The sequence below is a fragment of the Hippocampus comes genome, unplaced genomic scaffold, assembly GCF_001891065.2.
Source record: "Hippocampus comes isolate QL1 unplaced genomic scaffold, H_comes_QL1_v1.1 scaffold397, whole genome shotgun sequence".
Taxonomy (NCBI): domain Eukaryota; kingdom Metazoa; phylum Chordata; class Actinopteri; order Syngnathiformes; family Syngnathidae; genus Hippocampus; species Hippocampus comes.
The window spans coordinates 431,570-448,384 of NW_017804968.1; the positions used below are offsets into that span (position 1 = coordinate 431,570).

General features: G+C 44.7%; 1 protein-coding gene across 2 annotated transcripts in view; it reads right to left on the reverse strand.

Annotated features, from left to right (window-relative positions):
- Positions 1-863: 863 nt before the first annotated feature.
- The window catches only part of LOC109527746 (metabotropic glutamate receptor 1), a 24,227-nt gene continuing 8,275 nt past the window's right edge, over positions 864-16,815 (reverse strand). The window contains exons 3-8 of one of the 2 annotated variants that reach the window (XM_019889829.1): positions 11,430-11,665; positions 10,445-10,691; positions 9,766-9,934; positions 7,350-7,476; positions 5,722-6,658; positions 864-3,478 (exon numbers count right to left, since the gene is read on the reverse strand). In XM_019889829.1, the coding sequence (XP_019745388.1) occupies positions 2,860-3,478; positions 5,722-6,658; positions 7,350-7,476; positions 9,766-9,934; positions 10,445-10,691; positions 11,430-11,665 (2,335 nt within the window). In that variant the 3' untranslated portion in view covers positions 864-2,859. The remainder of the gene's footprint in view (positions 3,479-5,721; positions 6,659-7,349; positions 7,477-9,765; positions 9,935-10,444; positions 10,692-11,429; positions 11,666-16,815) is intronic. The other variant, XM_019889837.1, reaches the window with a different exon arrangement.

Below are 16,815 nucleotides of genomic sequence, written 5' to 3' on the forward strand. Positions count from 1 at the left end.
ACGTTTTCGAATATTTTGATCGTACATGAGGTCAATAAATGGTGCCTTCAAATACCTCAGTATTATTTTCCATTGAGGTACTTTAATTTACGGAATCGTCAAATCCGCTCTCTGCGGCCAAAAATGCGAGAAGCAACCCTGAAGGCAATCTAAGAACCTCCCGTCTCCCTTCCCTGAACACCCGACGAATTTGGGCAATAAACTCAGGGAAGAATGACCAGCTCGGGTCGTGCGTTGCTTACGCACGGTGGGGGGCATTCCTTGGGTGCCCAACTGCTCAATGTGCGACCCCAGTTCTTCAAACCAGTGATACTTAGAAAACGAGGAACAAAGAGAGCAACATTTGAAAACAACACTTGAGCAAAATCAGCAAGCACGCTCAATAAATCCAACAGAGAGTATCTATCCAAAGTAGCGGTCCTCAAATACTGGGTAAGGCTTTGATTGAGAACAAGTGTGCCTGCAGGAGAGAAACTCCCTTCACTTCACCTGTAGCTGGAACAATAACAATGACAGACAGGAGAGTTAGAGCTTTCTCTGCGTAGATGCAGCAAATATTAAATAACATGTCCAAAGACTTTTCCATCGAAACCATTTTTTTTTTTTTTTTTTATTGTACAGCCTTATTCACCTGTCCAAAACATAAAAGCCTAGCTCATCCTAAAAGTTGTTCAACACGGTGCTATACCCTGTTCATACTTTTTAAGACATAAAAACCATCACTATCATAGACTGGAAAACATTTGGAAATACAATACACCGGCACCATGTACTGTAGAGTCTTATACTTAATGCTCATTCTTATTGATAAAAGTAGAAGAAATTGAAGGTGGAATTAAATATGCCATTACATGAAGCAACTAGCCATTGCAGGTACTTGACTGAAAGGATACAAGTTAGCTTAAAAGTTCAAAAGCAATCGTATAAATTCTGGTTTCTATTTTTTTTTTGGTTTTCCTTTTTTTTTTTTTTTTTTTAAGACTGGACATTCTAAGTATAGAAACATGTATCTGTATTACAAACATACCACCTGTGTGAAAAAACAAGAGATGGCATAACAGTATTACAAATACGACGAGTACTGTGTGAGTTTTTTCTTCTTTTTTTTTGCCTTCTTACCACGACACAGCAGAAAAGAAAAAAGTAGCCTCGTGTCGAAAGCAAATTTCTTCCCGCAATTCACATTGGCACATCTTATGTCCACCTGCAGTGCACAGAAAGAGGCTAGTGGTTGTGTTGATGCCAATCACGCCTTGCAGAAAATCAAGCAGCTTACTGTACTTCTTTAAGAAAAAAAAAAAATCAGCTCTTTGTATTTTTAAATGAGGCCGGATGTGATAGCTAAGGTGAATTAAAAAAGGCAAAAAAAAAGTGCACATTTCAATTGCATTGTGCTGTTTTGTTTTTTTAACTTTTATGTTGCGTGTATTACTTTTTTTTTTGTTTGGCAATGATTTGCTTTAAGTACGGTTCAAAAGTCTGAGGTCACCACTCGATTGGGATGTTTCAGCAAGGCCGTCGTCAAGATACAGTGCATACCCTATTTCACTAATTGGTGATTTCCACTCTGGCAGATGCTGAATGAATTGCAAAATAGAATAAATAAATGCCACATTTCAAATCGCTTCTTCGGGACTCAGCTCCAGAAAACAGATGGATCGTGACCATGTATGCCATTTTCCTCAAATAGTGGTCTCATAGACACCATGCCTCAGTTAATTGGAGGGTGGATACAATAAATAAATACGGCATTTAAAAGACAACCGCCCCAGTCAGGACTGAAAATAATATGTCATTATTACATCAAAAACTGCCATCAGTCCAGACATGGCGCCTGTAAAGCCGACATTTGAGATGGAGTTGAAAGAGAAAATCGGCTTCAGCTACCATAGGAATATAGAAAATGGATAGGATGATGACCACCTAAAGTGTATTTCCTCAAAGGATGCTTTCCGCTCTAGTAGAAGCCATGCCTCAGTTAATCAGTGTCCACTTGAATAAATAAACAGCACACTGCAAACAGACGTCTTCTTATTCCCCTCGTGAATTGAAAATAAAAAATGTAGAAAAGGTGGATATCACTAAGTTGTCTGAATAAAAACATACAGCGCCTCTAAGGCAGCGGTGTCATCTGTAAAGCTTAAATTTAAGATTTGGATAAGAAATTGTTGCTGTGGGGAGGTGGCCCAATACTTTTGCACAGTACCTGGTGGGAATTTGGCATGACAAGCATTAAGAGTTTTGGCACTGTTGATGTTGTTTGCCGACAGCCCTTCGGACACGGGCTGTGTTTGGATTCGTTTATTCAGCCGTTACTCCCATAACACTTCAGGATGTATGTCGGCGATTCTCAAAGTCAGCTGGGATGTGGGCTCCCTCTTGTGGCACATGAATAGAATAGCAGCCTTCAGTTCGGTTGTGTTTAACTTTTAAGCACAATACATTTGGGTTTAATCGTTCGGAACGGTGTGTTTGAGGTACATTTTTTATTCTATTTTTTAAAAATAATTATTTTTTTTGTTCCCTATAGTTAAGCAAAATGCAAATGTTCAAATTGTGCTAACTGTGTTTGTGGCTTCACCCGAAACACATAGGCCTACTATGCGACTCTATTTTAACGTTGATCGCGATTGTGGAATTATTTGTATCTGTAAAAAAGTTTGAGACTTACTTATTGAGTGCAAAGTGAATGAGGAGCGATTCCAAACCCAACCATGTTCTTCGACGTGTGACATTCACGTAAGCCTCATGACAAATAGAAGCAAGCAAAATGGCCGTATCAATAAACAAAGAAGTAGGAGTAATCAAAGCTTGTCAAATGTTGTGCACCATTTTCTCTTTTTTTTTTTTTTTTTGCTCTCACAGTGTCGAGGAGCTGTGTGCAAAGTCTCGGAGGGCTTGGGCGGTGTAGTGGGGACCCCCCAGAAAAAACTCCATGGAAGGGGACCCTGGGGCGGAATCCTCCGAACACACCGAGTCTCTGAAGGGGGACGGTGGGGACAGAGCCAGGGTGTCCTCCAGGGGGAGCTTGTGCCCCTCCGCCCCCTCGTCCTTGGCGTCATAAATGTAATCATGCAAAAGGTCCAGCTGCTCCTCCGGGGTCGCCCCCTCCTCGAGGGGTGCCGCTAAAGTGAGCTCCATGAACGGCTCAGCGGCAGGGGGGACTGGGGCGTGCGAGCGGTGCGTTTCCACTAAGGGGCCCGTGTACGGAACGGGACCGGGATGGCGCTTGTCGTCGCCTGGCGGTGGCTCTTGCGGGGGCGGGCGGGGGTCTGTGCCAAGGTCGCGGGCGGCGGTGGCGGCGGGGGGCTGACAACTGTGGGGGTCGGGGGGGTTAGTTAGGGGCCTGATGACCGCCGTCTGATTCAGGCCGGCTTCCTGTTTCCTCACATGCACAGACAGTCTGTGCCACACATTGCCCCCGCTTGGAGGGTGTCTTGCACCTGATTCAGACCATGACACAGACTTGCCGTTAGAACTACGAACGAAGACAAAGACTCAAGTTACCATCTCGGGGGAGGGAAAAAAGGCGGCTGCTCCGGAAAAGCAACAAGACAACATGGCTGACATTTAGTAGCTCCGATGATTCATAATGTGCTGCGCTCCGCATTATGATCTCCCCGTTGCCTCTGTTAACTTCTGCTTTCATGATCAGTTTATTTTTTTTTTGTTCTTTCCATTTTTCACTGGCAATAGAAAATCAAAAAGTGAAAAGGTGACTGACTCTTTTATTTTTTGTGATTTGTGTTTTCATCTAAAATTACACAACTCACAAAAAGTGGGCTTTGTACCACAGCCTTCTCGAAACTTTTTAATGCACATTTCCAGCTACAAACAAATTTCACTACAATTTAATCTGAGCCTAAAGCTGAAATGTCAATAAAACAAAAAATAATTGGTCATTAATTTTTATTTTTTTTTTGGTTTTGTTTTCCAGTTACCAGTTGAACATGGACAGAACAATGTTACGCGGACTTAATGAGTCAGCTAAAATGAATGCACTCGGTCGACTAGCGCTGCCTGGGAGGGGGTTAGTGGGCAAATGTCGGAGGGCTGGCGCGCTCAGGGTGGTTAGTCAGAGGCGTTCATGCTGCGATAAGTCAAATATGAGATTCATTTGTGGCCAATCGGAAGCAGTGGGGCGGCTGACTCCTTCTTGTAGTGCTTGTGATGCAAAGTCATTAGGTCCCGCTTGACCAGGGGTCTTAAACTTGTGGGCGGGGCCATTTGTTAGTGGGGTACCTTTTTAGCCATCATTTACCGTTTTTTGTGTGATTTTTTTTTAAATGTATTTTTTTTAATGACTTGGAATACTTGATGCGGCCAAGGCACAATCATACTATCTCCAGCTGCCCTCACATAGCGTAAATTGGAGTTTCAGATTCCTGTGCCTCAGCGCGTTTTTAATAGCGTCACAGAATTAACATTAGGCTTTTTGTTTGGCTTTTCACAGTAGTTGCTACAGTCGTCCATTTTTTTTTTTTGTCAGCGTGTTGTGAAAGAGAACACAAAAGCCCAACGAAAAAGCGAAATGTCTGCCGTTAATTTGGTTCTCACGAGCTAAAACGCTAACGAGCTCGCAGCCATTCGCCAAACCGGATTCCCACAAGCTAACAAGCCGGTAGCCATTAGCTATGAGTAAGTTGCAAGCGCAGCCTTCGGAGAAGTGAGACAAATGGACGTTTGCCAACAGGCTGCTTAGCTAAGGGGGTTAAAAGGAGGACGGCATATTGCAGCAGGGGTGAGAGACAACAATGGAACATTAACTCCGCCCAACTCCTTACTTCACAAAAGTATCCTTGTGTCACTGCTGTGAATCTCAAAAAGAGTGAGTCTTACGATTTCTAAATCTGAAGCTACGGCTAATTGACGTGTGCAAGTTGTATTCCTCTGCGTCCTTTAAACACGTCAGAAAGGGAGTTCGAATCCATCTTAACGGCCTCGGCATCAATGCCTTATTGATTGGCTTGTTTTTCTGATGTTTATATGGATGGTGATTAGCATAGAACAACATTGGAAAGTAGAGCGCACAATCGGAAATTAAATGTGAACACTCAAATGATGCATTTTGGGAGGCACAAATGCAACATACAGTCTGCCCCCCCCCCCGAAATTTTTTTTTCTCTGCTTTAACAGACGCCGCGCCTCGATTAATTTGCCACACCTTTACACCTTGTCTCACTTATGAATAATTGGTTCTCCGAATCGAAATCAAAACGATATCATTGTTCTTCCCTAATGAAAAAAAAACAAAAAAAAAACAGCTTTTGGGTAATTTACTGGAAAATGTTCACCCCTGTTCAACCCTGGACACCTCATCTCAATGACAATTCACGCAAAATGAATCATTTGAGCATTCATCGTGACAGTGGCACCTTGAGATACGAGTTCCATTTGTTCCCCGACCACACGCCTAACTCAAAACACATGCATGGCAAATCATCTCCTACCCTTGAAATGAACAGAATATGGCGTTAATCCAATTCCAGCCTCACCTTCAACGAAAAAAAAAATGTATTTGTGTTTTTTTAACACGAAAAACAGCACTCGATATTATACGTCATAAAAAACAAAATTGGCTGAATAAGTCTCGTGGCCTTAACTGGATTCAACAGTGACGTATGCGAGGGTGCAGGTAGATGATGAAACGTAACACTTGCGTCTCAAGGCGCCACTGTACTCGGAATAACAGTACGGTGAACAACTCAAGAGCAGACTCACTTGGCGTTGCCGGAGATGGCCTTCTTCCTGCGGAACATGTTGAAGAAGCTGTTGGTCCCGCACGCCGCGGCCGCCTTGCCGTCCCCGACGTGCATTCGCACCACGTCGGACGTGGTGAAGGCGCTTCGGACGTTCCTCTCGGGTTTGGCGATGATAATGTACATCTTGGGCGTGAACATGCAGCCCAGCGCCACGGTGACGCTGAGGCTGACGGAGAAGGAGGTGGTGATGATTTTGTAGTTGGAGCCGAAGTAAATGGGCACGAAAGCCAGCCAGATGATGCAGGTGGTGTACATGGTGAAGGCGATGTATTTGGCCTCGTTGAAATTGGCCGGGACATTGCGCGTCTTGAAGGCGTAGTAGGTGCAGCTCATAATGAGCAGGCCGTTGTAGCCCAGCGGCGCCACCATGCCCAGGTTGCTGGTATTGCAGATGAGGTAGACCTCGCGGATGCTGGGGTACGACTTGACCGGTTCGGGCGGCTCCAGGATGATGAGCGTGACCTCCAGAGTGAGCTGCACGCTAATCAGCATGAAGGCGATGATGACCTGCGCCCAGGCGCTCATGAAGCGCGGCTTGCGGGTGCAGATCTTCTTCTTGCTGCCCGCCAGGATGCGAGCGATGCGGTTGGTCTTGGTCACCAGCGCCGAATAGCACATGGCCGACGACAGGCCCACCAGGAGGCGCTGCAGGTAGCAGGAGGGAACGGTGGGCCGGGCGATGAGGGTGAACGGGCAGATGTAGCCCAGGAAGATGCCCGCCAGGATGATGTAGCACAGCTCTCGGCTGGACGATTTGACCACGGGGGTGTCGCGGTACTGGATGAAGATGAAGGTGACGAAGGAGGTGATGAGGATGCCCACGCAGGAGAACGCCACTGCCACCATGGATTCCACATCTGCCCAGTCCAGATACTTCAGAGGCAGCGGCTGGCAACCTGGAAAGCAAAATGGGGTGAGTGATGAGCTGCCGGAAAGGCTAAAAAATGTACTTCTCTTACACAAAGACTGAAAATCCTCTTTTTTGATCTCTGGTAGAATGAGGCACTCAAGTACTGCATCCAAAAGATGCAGCCAAATGTTCTCACCTTCATAAATTAAAAAAAAAAAAACTCTCATTCCCAGTAAATTAAAAATAAATAAATATATCACTCACCCAAAAAATGAATGGCAGTCACACCAAAAAAGCCTCGCTAGCAAGGAAAAAAATAATCTCACTCAAAAACTCTGACAAACCAAACTCACATGAAAATGTCACACTTAAAAAAACGGTCTCTTTCCATCAGAAACACCCCAAATCCCCCTCCACACCCCCCCACAAAAACCCTCAGATGCACCCAAAAAATAAAAAAACTCACTCTCACTGTCAAATCTCACAAGCATCAAAAAAATCTTCCACACGCACCCCAAAACTCTCACACTGACTTCAAAAAACACACATTTACCCAAAAAACGAACACACCAAAACTCACTCTCACAAAAAAAATGTACACACCCCCCCATATTCACTGAAAAAATGTCTTACACATGCAAAAAAACGTGCACTCACTCTGAAAAATTCTTTCGCAAAATACCTCTCTCACAAAAATGATCTCACCCCCCCCCCAAAAAAAACCTGGCGTCTCCTACCTGCCAAGTCGTCTGCGGGCCACCATCCCAGTTCGCAAGCCTTGCATGTGAACTCATCCAGGACGATCTCATTTTCCTTACAGGTGGTGCAGATCCAGCAGCAGCTGACTTCGCCCTTCCTGATCACCTGCGAACACACAAGCGGGCCGCTCCCGTCACGCCGTCCTAATTCATCAAGTTGACGATTGTTGATACGCCGTTTTATAGGACAAGGACGCCGGCTTTTTTTTTTCCTTGTGCATTCCGCGCCTGCGCCAGCTGTTCGCGGCGCTGTGATATGTAAAGCAGGGTGATAAGTGGGTCAGGATACAAAGTGAGAAGAGGATGCATCCTCCCTCAGGGCAACTTAGTGTAAAGCTTGACTCAAAACAATCAGCTCCAGATGAGGAAAATCAGGGCATGTCCCCAAACTTGGGTGAACGCAAGTGTTTATTTAAATAGGATTCTAAAACAGCCGAATCGGTAGCTGCTTCTGCTGAGGTGTCTGTTGGAGGTTCGCCGTTCATCAATTCAAGTGAATGGCGCACCCTGTGTATACCTGGGAAAATGTCGAACTGTATAAATGTATTTTTAACTCATTTATTTCCATTGACGACTATCAATGACTAAGATCCATATATCCATTATAATATTCTTCGAGAAACATTTTAGAACTCACAACTCCTTCTAGGTTTTCGCTGAACACTCGGGCCTACTACGCGACTGTATTTTAACATTGGTCATGATGGTGGTCCTTAAAAAGTTAGGTAGCATATTCATTGAGGTGGTAATGGGTGTAAAACGTTTGAGAATCACAGGCATAGATGACTCCATAGCGGAATCACCTGTTTGTTTGTTTTTTTCCTGACATTTATTCGAGGTGTGTTGATTCAAGTGGAGGATGATGAGACGACTATTTGCAGAAATACGCTAGCACAGATTGGCGAGACAGCAAATACCCAACAAATGTGCAAGCCTGTACACGATGTGTCCTTGGACAAAGAGAAACAAGCAGCCACTTTAGCAGCCAAGGATGGTTTGGATGATTACTAAGGAGGACAAAAGCGATGACTCACTACCCCCCACCCCCCCAAAAAAAGAAATCACGTTCAATCAGTGACAAAGGTGCGAATGGAAGCGTACAATTATGCATGCTGGAAACTACATTGAATGGAAAGACATTGTCCAGCATATGTTCAACCTGAGCCTGAAGGAAAGGGGAACCACTTCTACCATGTCTTTGAACTTCAGCGCATCTTGAGTGGATTCACCGTTGCGCTTTGATTGATATCGGTTCGGGAACAATGGCGGGGCTAACCGGTGCACTCTCAACATTAGCTTATCACCAATGGATGTGTCCCCTCAAGCTCAGTTCAGAATCCTTTGATGATGCCCAAATCATTAATGTCATCGGGCGGCACCTATGGAGAATATACATACCACCCTGACTTTCCGCCAGCTTGTGGCCGGAGTTGGTTGGAGAAGAACATATGTTTTTGTCACCTTCTTGTTTCCTGGTCTATATGACTTATTTTGTGACCGAGGTGATCAGCGGATGATTACGCTGTTCGTGTGTGATTAAGCGGACATGTTACTGGGCTTTGTTATTTTTTTTTCCTATGTGTGTGTGGAAAAAAAATGACCAGCCTGTGAAGGAAACCTTTGCAGTTAGCAGCCACAACACGCACACACCTAGCAGGCTAGTTAGCTAGCTAGCTTGGTGCTAGCTCGCCTGTAGCGGTTTGAGACAACTCGGCTCACACTTTCTTTTGTAAACAGATTTTAAATGAATAAGTCCTCTAGTGAATGTAGTCCAACGCCAAAGAGCAACTTGATCTCGTTGGTCTTTTCTTGTCAACGTAACTGTAAAGCTAATGCGAGCTACCACGGTCAGCCGTTTGCTCAGCCACGACAGTGCGAGTGGAGTCAAAGTGACCCATTGAGTATATTGTGACAAATTATCCATTTGGACAACTCTGGACAAGGTTGCTTCTCTCGCAAGCTTGAAATTGGTGACAATGTTTCATTCACCTTTGGCGCCAGCATTTTCTCTATTCAGAGGTAGCATCGGAGTGGTATGCCGTCTGCGTGTAAGGGGTTTCCACATTTAATATATATAGATACTACCTTATATAGATACTACCTCCCCGGTATCCCGCATCAAAGCAGGTAAAATGACGTGCTGATGATTTCTGTGTGTTGGCTGAAAATGTTTTTGGTGCGGCTCATTTTCAGAACCTCTTTGTGAAAATAGCTCACAAGTTATAACAGAATGAGTAATAAACTACTGGCACGTTGGTTCAATAACACTCTCATGTAGTTTAAGACAATTTACGAGCACTAATTGGCTATTGATCCCCCCCCTCCCCTCCCCCGAGACATTTTGGTTGATTCAAGCTCGTGGCAAAGTTAACAGAAAACAAACGAGGCCCCATACCTTGATCTGTCCTTTCGAGCAGGGGTCGCTGCAGACTGAGCGCACCATGTCACTGCTGTTCATCCACAGTTTGTTGTCGTCGATGCTCAGGATCCCCTCGTGCCAGGAGCCCACGTTAATGTAGTCGTAGTGGCCGTCCTCCACGTTCTGCAGATTCATAATGTCGTACCTGAAACGTCGAGAGCGCGAGGTTTGGCCAGATCTCAGAGGCAGGGAGAGTCCGACAGCTCATTTAGCCGTAACATTTCCCGTCCGCTTTTCTTATCTGACGCCACTTAAAAAGCGCGTGGCCGCACCGAGCATCACGGCAACAAGTCACGCGTGATAAGGGCCCATTTCGCCGGCAACGCCTAACTTCCAGCCGACAAAGGAATGACACGCCGGGGCTTTTCGACTGTCAAACGCTGTCCGTTCGAGTGGAGTCAGATGAAAGCGGCCCCCTTCTGTGAACGATGCGCTTAATCTGTTCTGGTCTAAACGAATTACATCCTTCACAGCTCAATACTTTCTGTACGACTGTCATCAAAATTGAGGAACACCAAAGGGGACTGATTTTCTAAGATCCCAATTGAGGGGCGCTCGATTGCATTCAAGCACACAGATTGCGGCGCAGGTGTTGAAGACCGCCTTCATTAAAAGACGGCCTGATCACATGGAGCGGTGTGGTCTGGCTCTTTACCGTCCAGGGGTGTCTCCGTTTTGGTCGAAGTAGATGTCCTCGCCGGAGACCCCCCTGAAGGACGTCTTGAGCAGGTAGTCGAGAAGCTTGCTGCCGTCGATGGGGTCCATGGCCTCGCACAGCCCCGTCTGGCCCGGGCACAGCTCCCTGTGCATGTCGTGGAGGCCGTGGGCCATGGCGTAGATCGCGTTGATGACGAAGCCCATTTTGCTATCCTGAACGTAATTTTCGTGCAGGCTCTCGTTTCCTGTTCAGGGGACAAAAAGACAAGAGAAAGGATTCCGTTTTCTTGAGTAACATCTCAAAATGTGGGATGGAGAGTGGGGGGGTGTGATCTGGAAGGGGAGGTTTTTCTCTATTTTGAAACAAAATAGAGTGGCACATGCCTCGGAAGTGGTACAGATTTGGTATTGATGAAAAATATGCCTCGAAAATATGCAACAAAAACATCAGCATGCATCTTGAGTCGAAAACAAAAAGGTGTGATGTCAGTGAATGGTGTGATCAAACAGTGTCTTTTGTGTCCACTTTTAGGTTTAACCGATGAAGCCTCGAGTCCGGACAACCAAACCATCGGACGACATTTTTAACCAAGGCGTCAGTCCAACTTGAACTATCGAGTGCTCACAGAGTGCACTGTGCCGTTCCGATGACCACAAGTGTGTAAAATATGTACTTACCACCCTGAAGGTCTAAAAAAATAAAATTAAACAAGAGAAAGTCTCTGAAAGTGTTGCTCCACAATGTCAATTGGTGCGATTTGATTTGTGACTCAAACAGTGTTAACAATAGCAAAATTTACCGTGGTCACCTTATGAGAGCAAAGAGAAGGAATAATGAGGAAGAAAAAAACAGAATTATAAATTTTTTTTCAAGCTAACGACAAAATGTGAAATCTATCTCGATGATGGTTGTTTTTTTTTTTTTTGGACACTCGTTGGATTGATACAAGATCAAAGAAAAATGCCCCGTAGCTTCCACTCACCGGAGCAGATTTTTTTGTAGTTCTTGTTCTCCTGAGGATGGCCGGGCAGACGGCACTGGAAGCGGTACTGCCAGAACTCGGCGAACCAGGGGTTCCTGGTGTTGGTGTCCAGTCGCAGCTTCAGGTAGTAGTCGTCGAAGGTCTTGACCACCGCGGACTGAAGCTTCATGGTGATGCCGCCCTTGGCTTCCTGCTCGTAGCCCTCAACCACCTCGTCGCGGTCAGCCCACCCGTCGCTGTATCGAGATCGAGAAAGACATTTTGCTAAAGTATTTACGTTGCACTAAATATTCAGTAAAAACCCATTTTAAAAAAAAAAAGAAATAGTGTGAGCGCAAATGCTGAACCGTGATGAAGCAGAGGAACTATACCTCACTTCTGGCCCAATGTCAACTACGATGGACACCGGCTGCGGCTCACATTGACCTTGTTGGATGGATGGACGGACATACGGAAGGATGGAGGATGGATGGATGATCTTAAAACAAAGACACTTTTGTTCAATAAAAAGCAACATCGTGGAATGCCGTGAAGTCCCTGTAAAGCTAAGATGAGTATATATGTCTTGTATATTTCACACACCCCAATGAAGAGTGCCTTCCAAATTCAAATGGTTTTTAAAAAAATAATAATAAAGATTCAGAGGATTTAAAAATGAGGCTTCAAAATGGTGAAAAATCAAGACCTATCTGCTCTCAAGCAATGTGCTGAAACCACGCCCCACTCTACCGTCAACTGTCAATCAAATACCACTGCTGTGACCTGGAAAAATTCAGGCTACGTCGTCTAGCATCGTTTTTATGCCTACACATAACTTAAAACTCATTCAGTACCAGCCAATTCTAGACCAAGTCTGAAAAGACGTTTCAAAACGTCTTTGGGAGTGAATGAGTTCAATACTTCAAGCCAGTGACAGATGAAATATATCCCAGTGGGTTGTTGGGCTTTCCCATGCCATGACAATGAGGCACTCTAATATGGTCAAAAAAAAAAACAGTTATGTCGTTGCACATGCTTCCAGAAATTTGTATTTTGGGCGGAAAAAAGCTGTGAATTCACTTTACAAGGTCTTCAATTTAGTTTTTGTCACATTGGAATGAACGGGGCTGCCTCAAAACACTCAAGGTGAACAGTGGCAAGTTACAGTCAATTTAAAAAAAGGCACAGACGTCTCAAGAGTGACGCCGCTAACCGTGACTGTTGGCTTTCCAGTCCTCCGCAATCTCGTACCCTACCTAACAAGCTCATTTGGACATGCAGTCTGCCAGCGGGCATTAAGGAAAAAAAAATAAAACAGCCAACAGGACACGGGCGAATAAAAGACAAACAAGCGCTCTGGGCTCTGCTCGTTCTCTCTGTGGTGGGACGCAGCCTTAATACCTGCGCCACTGACATCTACACGCCAATTAGGTATGACTCACCGTGGAAGCAATTATCTCACAGACACGCGCGCGCAGGATGCTCAGGGTGACATATAAGGACACGTCTGCCTGTGCGTGTGTGTGTGGATAGGTCAGACCTTTCCGGCCTTAATTAGCGTCCATCAAAGGAAGAGGAGACACAATCAAATGTGAGACAATATAAGTCGAGTGATGGAGCGCGATTGGGCCTTTTAGAACTGGACTGAAGCACGTATCTGGTGGCAAAAGGCGCTTCCAGGTGCTCCTGGCTGATCGTCTTACCGTCTTATTATCTCCTTAAAAGGCAGTGGTGGGTGGACAACGCCAACAAGGCCTTCTGTAATTTATTCCCAAGATTCGATTCTTTTCATTTGTTCATTTCAATATGCTGCACTTCTTCCAGTACGTGTGGAGATTTTTTTTTTGTCCGATCAGATTTCAGCCTCATGTATTGTCATGTCAATCTCATCTACCCAGTGGCTTCAGAGTCAGTCGTGCTGGCCCACGTAATCAAGCGGTTGCATTGAGATACAAATTTAATCACACTCAAATTTTTCCCCATCGCCGCACAAAACAACCCAATCACAATTCCGATCACAAAAAACGATCACGCGCCGTCCGCAGTGGAGCGTCACTTTCACCTTTTTTTTTTTTAACACTGCGCATGTTCCAGATCAAACTAGGAAATGAATCGTAATATACGTCCGTGCATTTTCTGCGCTTTCAATTTGGAATAATGTCTTGTTTTACCAAAAAAGGGATGGAAATTAATTGACAGGTTAATTGTGAGCAGCTCTAAAGTTGAAAAATGCGCAGTATGATCGGAATTGGTATTGGCAGCATAAAACCCTGATGGAACACCCCTTGTAATATTAGTCATTTTTCTTCACAGAGGATAAAGAATATATCCCTGTGAGTATTTTTAAAGTGTAAGTTTACATGTGTTGCTGCACCATTTATGTTTGAATATCCTAGCCCAAAAAAAAAAACTGCATAAGCAACAAGATGGTTCCTTTAGCCAACCACATTTGAAATTAGTCGTTGGCCCTGCATGATGTCAGCAACGTAAAGATTGAATTACATTGTAGACAAAAAATGCTCACAATATATCCTAGTTTGTGCAATCAAAGGAACTGCACTTATGTAGCTGGTTAGCACAATTTCCTATTGGCCCGATTCAGTGAAAAATGGAGACAGATTTCCTTTTTTTAGGCGCACGGGAGAAACGGCGGTGAGAAGAAGAGCAACTCGGCACTGCACAAATAATTCACGAGGCACTGGAGACATGAATGTGTTCTCGGGCAAAAATGACATCTTCTCACTTTGCTCTCTCAGGATGGTGATGAACTCAACGTGGCGGGGGCAGAACCTCATCACTTCTTTTCGGACCACCGGGGTGACATCTATTTGTGGGACGGAATTTAATTTCGCCGCACTTGGAGAGCACTGCGGCGTCGCGCCGCATTATCAAAGGGCCCATTACAGTACAATATGCGTCGGAAATACCTGAGGAGCACTTTTATAACTCGATTGAAGCAAAGCTGATTGGTTTTACGACTTGTATCAACTGAAAAAATGTACGCCGCAGTCCGATAGAGCCAATTTGGAATGTTTTTGGGGTTTTTTATTTGCTCGCAATGAAGGTTCATTCGTAATATGTGATTTCGGTATCGCTATACATTACCTTAGTGACCTTTGGAACAGAATGTGAGTTCTTTTGCCAAGTCAGAGTAAAGCAGATCCAGTGTGTTTACTGTCCTCACTTATCAATCCGATCGATGGGCTGGACTACCGTGATAAATAAGCGTCGTCTCCGCCCAGGTTCTGCAGGCACATATTGTGAACCGATTAAGCATGCTCTGAGACATTTACAATGACACCGTAATGGCCTCTATCACTCTTTCCAAAGAGGTATCGGAGCAAGAAGAGCTCAGTAGGCTGCGGCGATGCATTCCATGGGCTGCACAATTGATGGTAGCTGAGCTCCAGCGCCCTTCGGATTTGGATACACAAACTGGACACACCACAACAACGTGAGTGTTGAAGGAAGGATTCTTGACATGGCCCCCATAACACGATCTCAACAGTGATTTTTAAAGTACAGGCAGGATCTTTTACAGATCCGTTTGAAAATCAAAATATATGAAGATACTCCTCTGTACATTGGTTCAATAAAGAACATTTATGAAAACTGGACCGACCACTGAGCCTTGTGGAAAAATGCCACAAATTTTCTACGGTAATGCTCGACAATTTTGACTCACAAAATAAAAAAAAAATTTTTTTAAAAATTGGGCAAGTAGCAAGTCTTGTGGAACAACTTTGCTTCTCTAAATCCGGGGACCTAGTACGGAGCCTTGAGGAACGTCGCCAGTGTCCATCTACAATGAGTTCTCAGTCTTCACTAACCTGCACCAACGCAGAACGTGTCATGGCCTCCGATCTCAAAAAGTACCTAAACAACAGTGATTTTTGCAGTACTCTCAGTACGTTGTGGAGGATATATGTATTCGAAAATTTTTATGTATGACGAAACTCTTCTCGACACTGGTTAAATAGACAACAGACAATTGCAAAAGAGAAATATCCGTCTCATCTTTCTTCACTTTTGCTCCACTTAGTATCACTGTGTGCATAAGTGTATGAAAAAAATGCAGCAAAAAGTGTTTGTTCACAGTAGGATGAGATAAAAAAAATTTTAAAAAAAGCCCAAGGCTTGGACTAATCTTGGCAGTACGATCTGCATCCCGGTTATTTCTCCTCTTTCCCAAAGACTATGTGAATTATTCAAGTTGGTTTTATCTCCGAAAGTAAATTTGCGACCGAAGGCAAGAATATCCTTCAAAGTGACTCGTGGTTATTGAGATTATTAGCTGACAACTGTTGCCATTCAAAAAAGGCGCCTTTCTGATCATCCGTTCGTGACACAGCTTCCCTGAGCTCTCCCCCAATGATCTACTTTCAGTTTGGCTTGCGCATTTGTATATTTATGAAGCCATGAATTAATTGGCAGGGCAGAGATTTAATCACATGCAGCCCCCCGCCCCCCTTGGAGGACCAACAGGAGGAGTTAGTTTAAAAAGAGGAAAAAGGGAAAGGATTTGGTCGAGGGGGGGGGGGGGCGGCATCAAGGGTGGCTTTCCTAATTGCCGCACGTGAGAGTTAAAACTTTTTTTTTTTTTTTGAATGTCAACTGAGGATGGGATTTCCATGGGAGGAATACTTTCTACGTTGCAAACGGAATTGCTGTATCCCTCCAGAAACGGCGGCTGGGGCGAGATTTTATTAGGGGCGAGGCCTTTAATTTTATAAATGCTAATACTACGCAAGCTGCGGTAAGTCACTGCTATTGCATTTATCTGAAAGACTGCTTATTGACCTCAGGAGGTGCTGCTGTTTTGGCCAGCAAAAAGCGGTGGAAAATATTTATTCGAGTGAGGCATTTATTTTTGGATGCGCGCAGGTGTATGTGACAGCTAAAGAATAGCGCAGCGTGGAGCAACCGCACTGTTTTAAAACGAAGGGGTGCTGGTTATATTCCCACTATAACATCCGAAGAGTGTCATAAATATTCAGATATTGTATTAGTAGAGGGGATCAGGTCAATACCGTACTTCGGAGCGGCTGCCATTGAGTCCTGATATCTAATTACAGCCTGTGTTGTTTTTGTTTCCTCCCCACACATCAGCCATATTCTTGCGACGCTGCTGACAGATTGAGTGACAGATCCGCCGCCAGACAAACCCACCAGCCCTCTGTCATGAGCCCAAACAACATTTCCGTGACGGTGGCGGCTCAAACGCAGCCCGCAAAGCCGTTTTTACTCGGGTGTGCATGGAATAAAGGAGATGATGGGATGTGCCGTGAAAATAATGTTGATGGAACGGGAAAACAAAAAAAAATATATATATATATATATATATATGGAAAGCACTTTTCCCTGGCTGTGAGTGGTGGGGGCGGGGGGGGGGGAGCGGTTGGCCCAC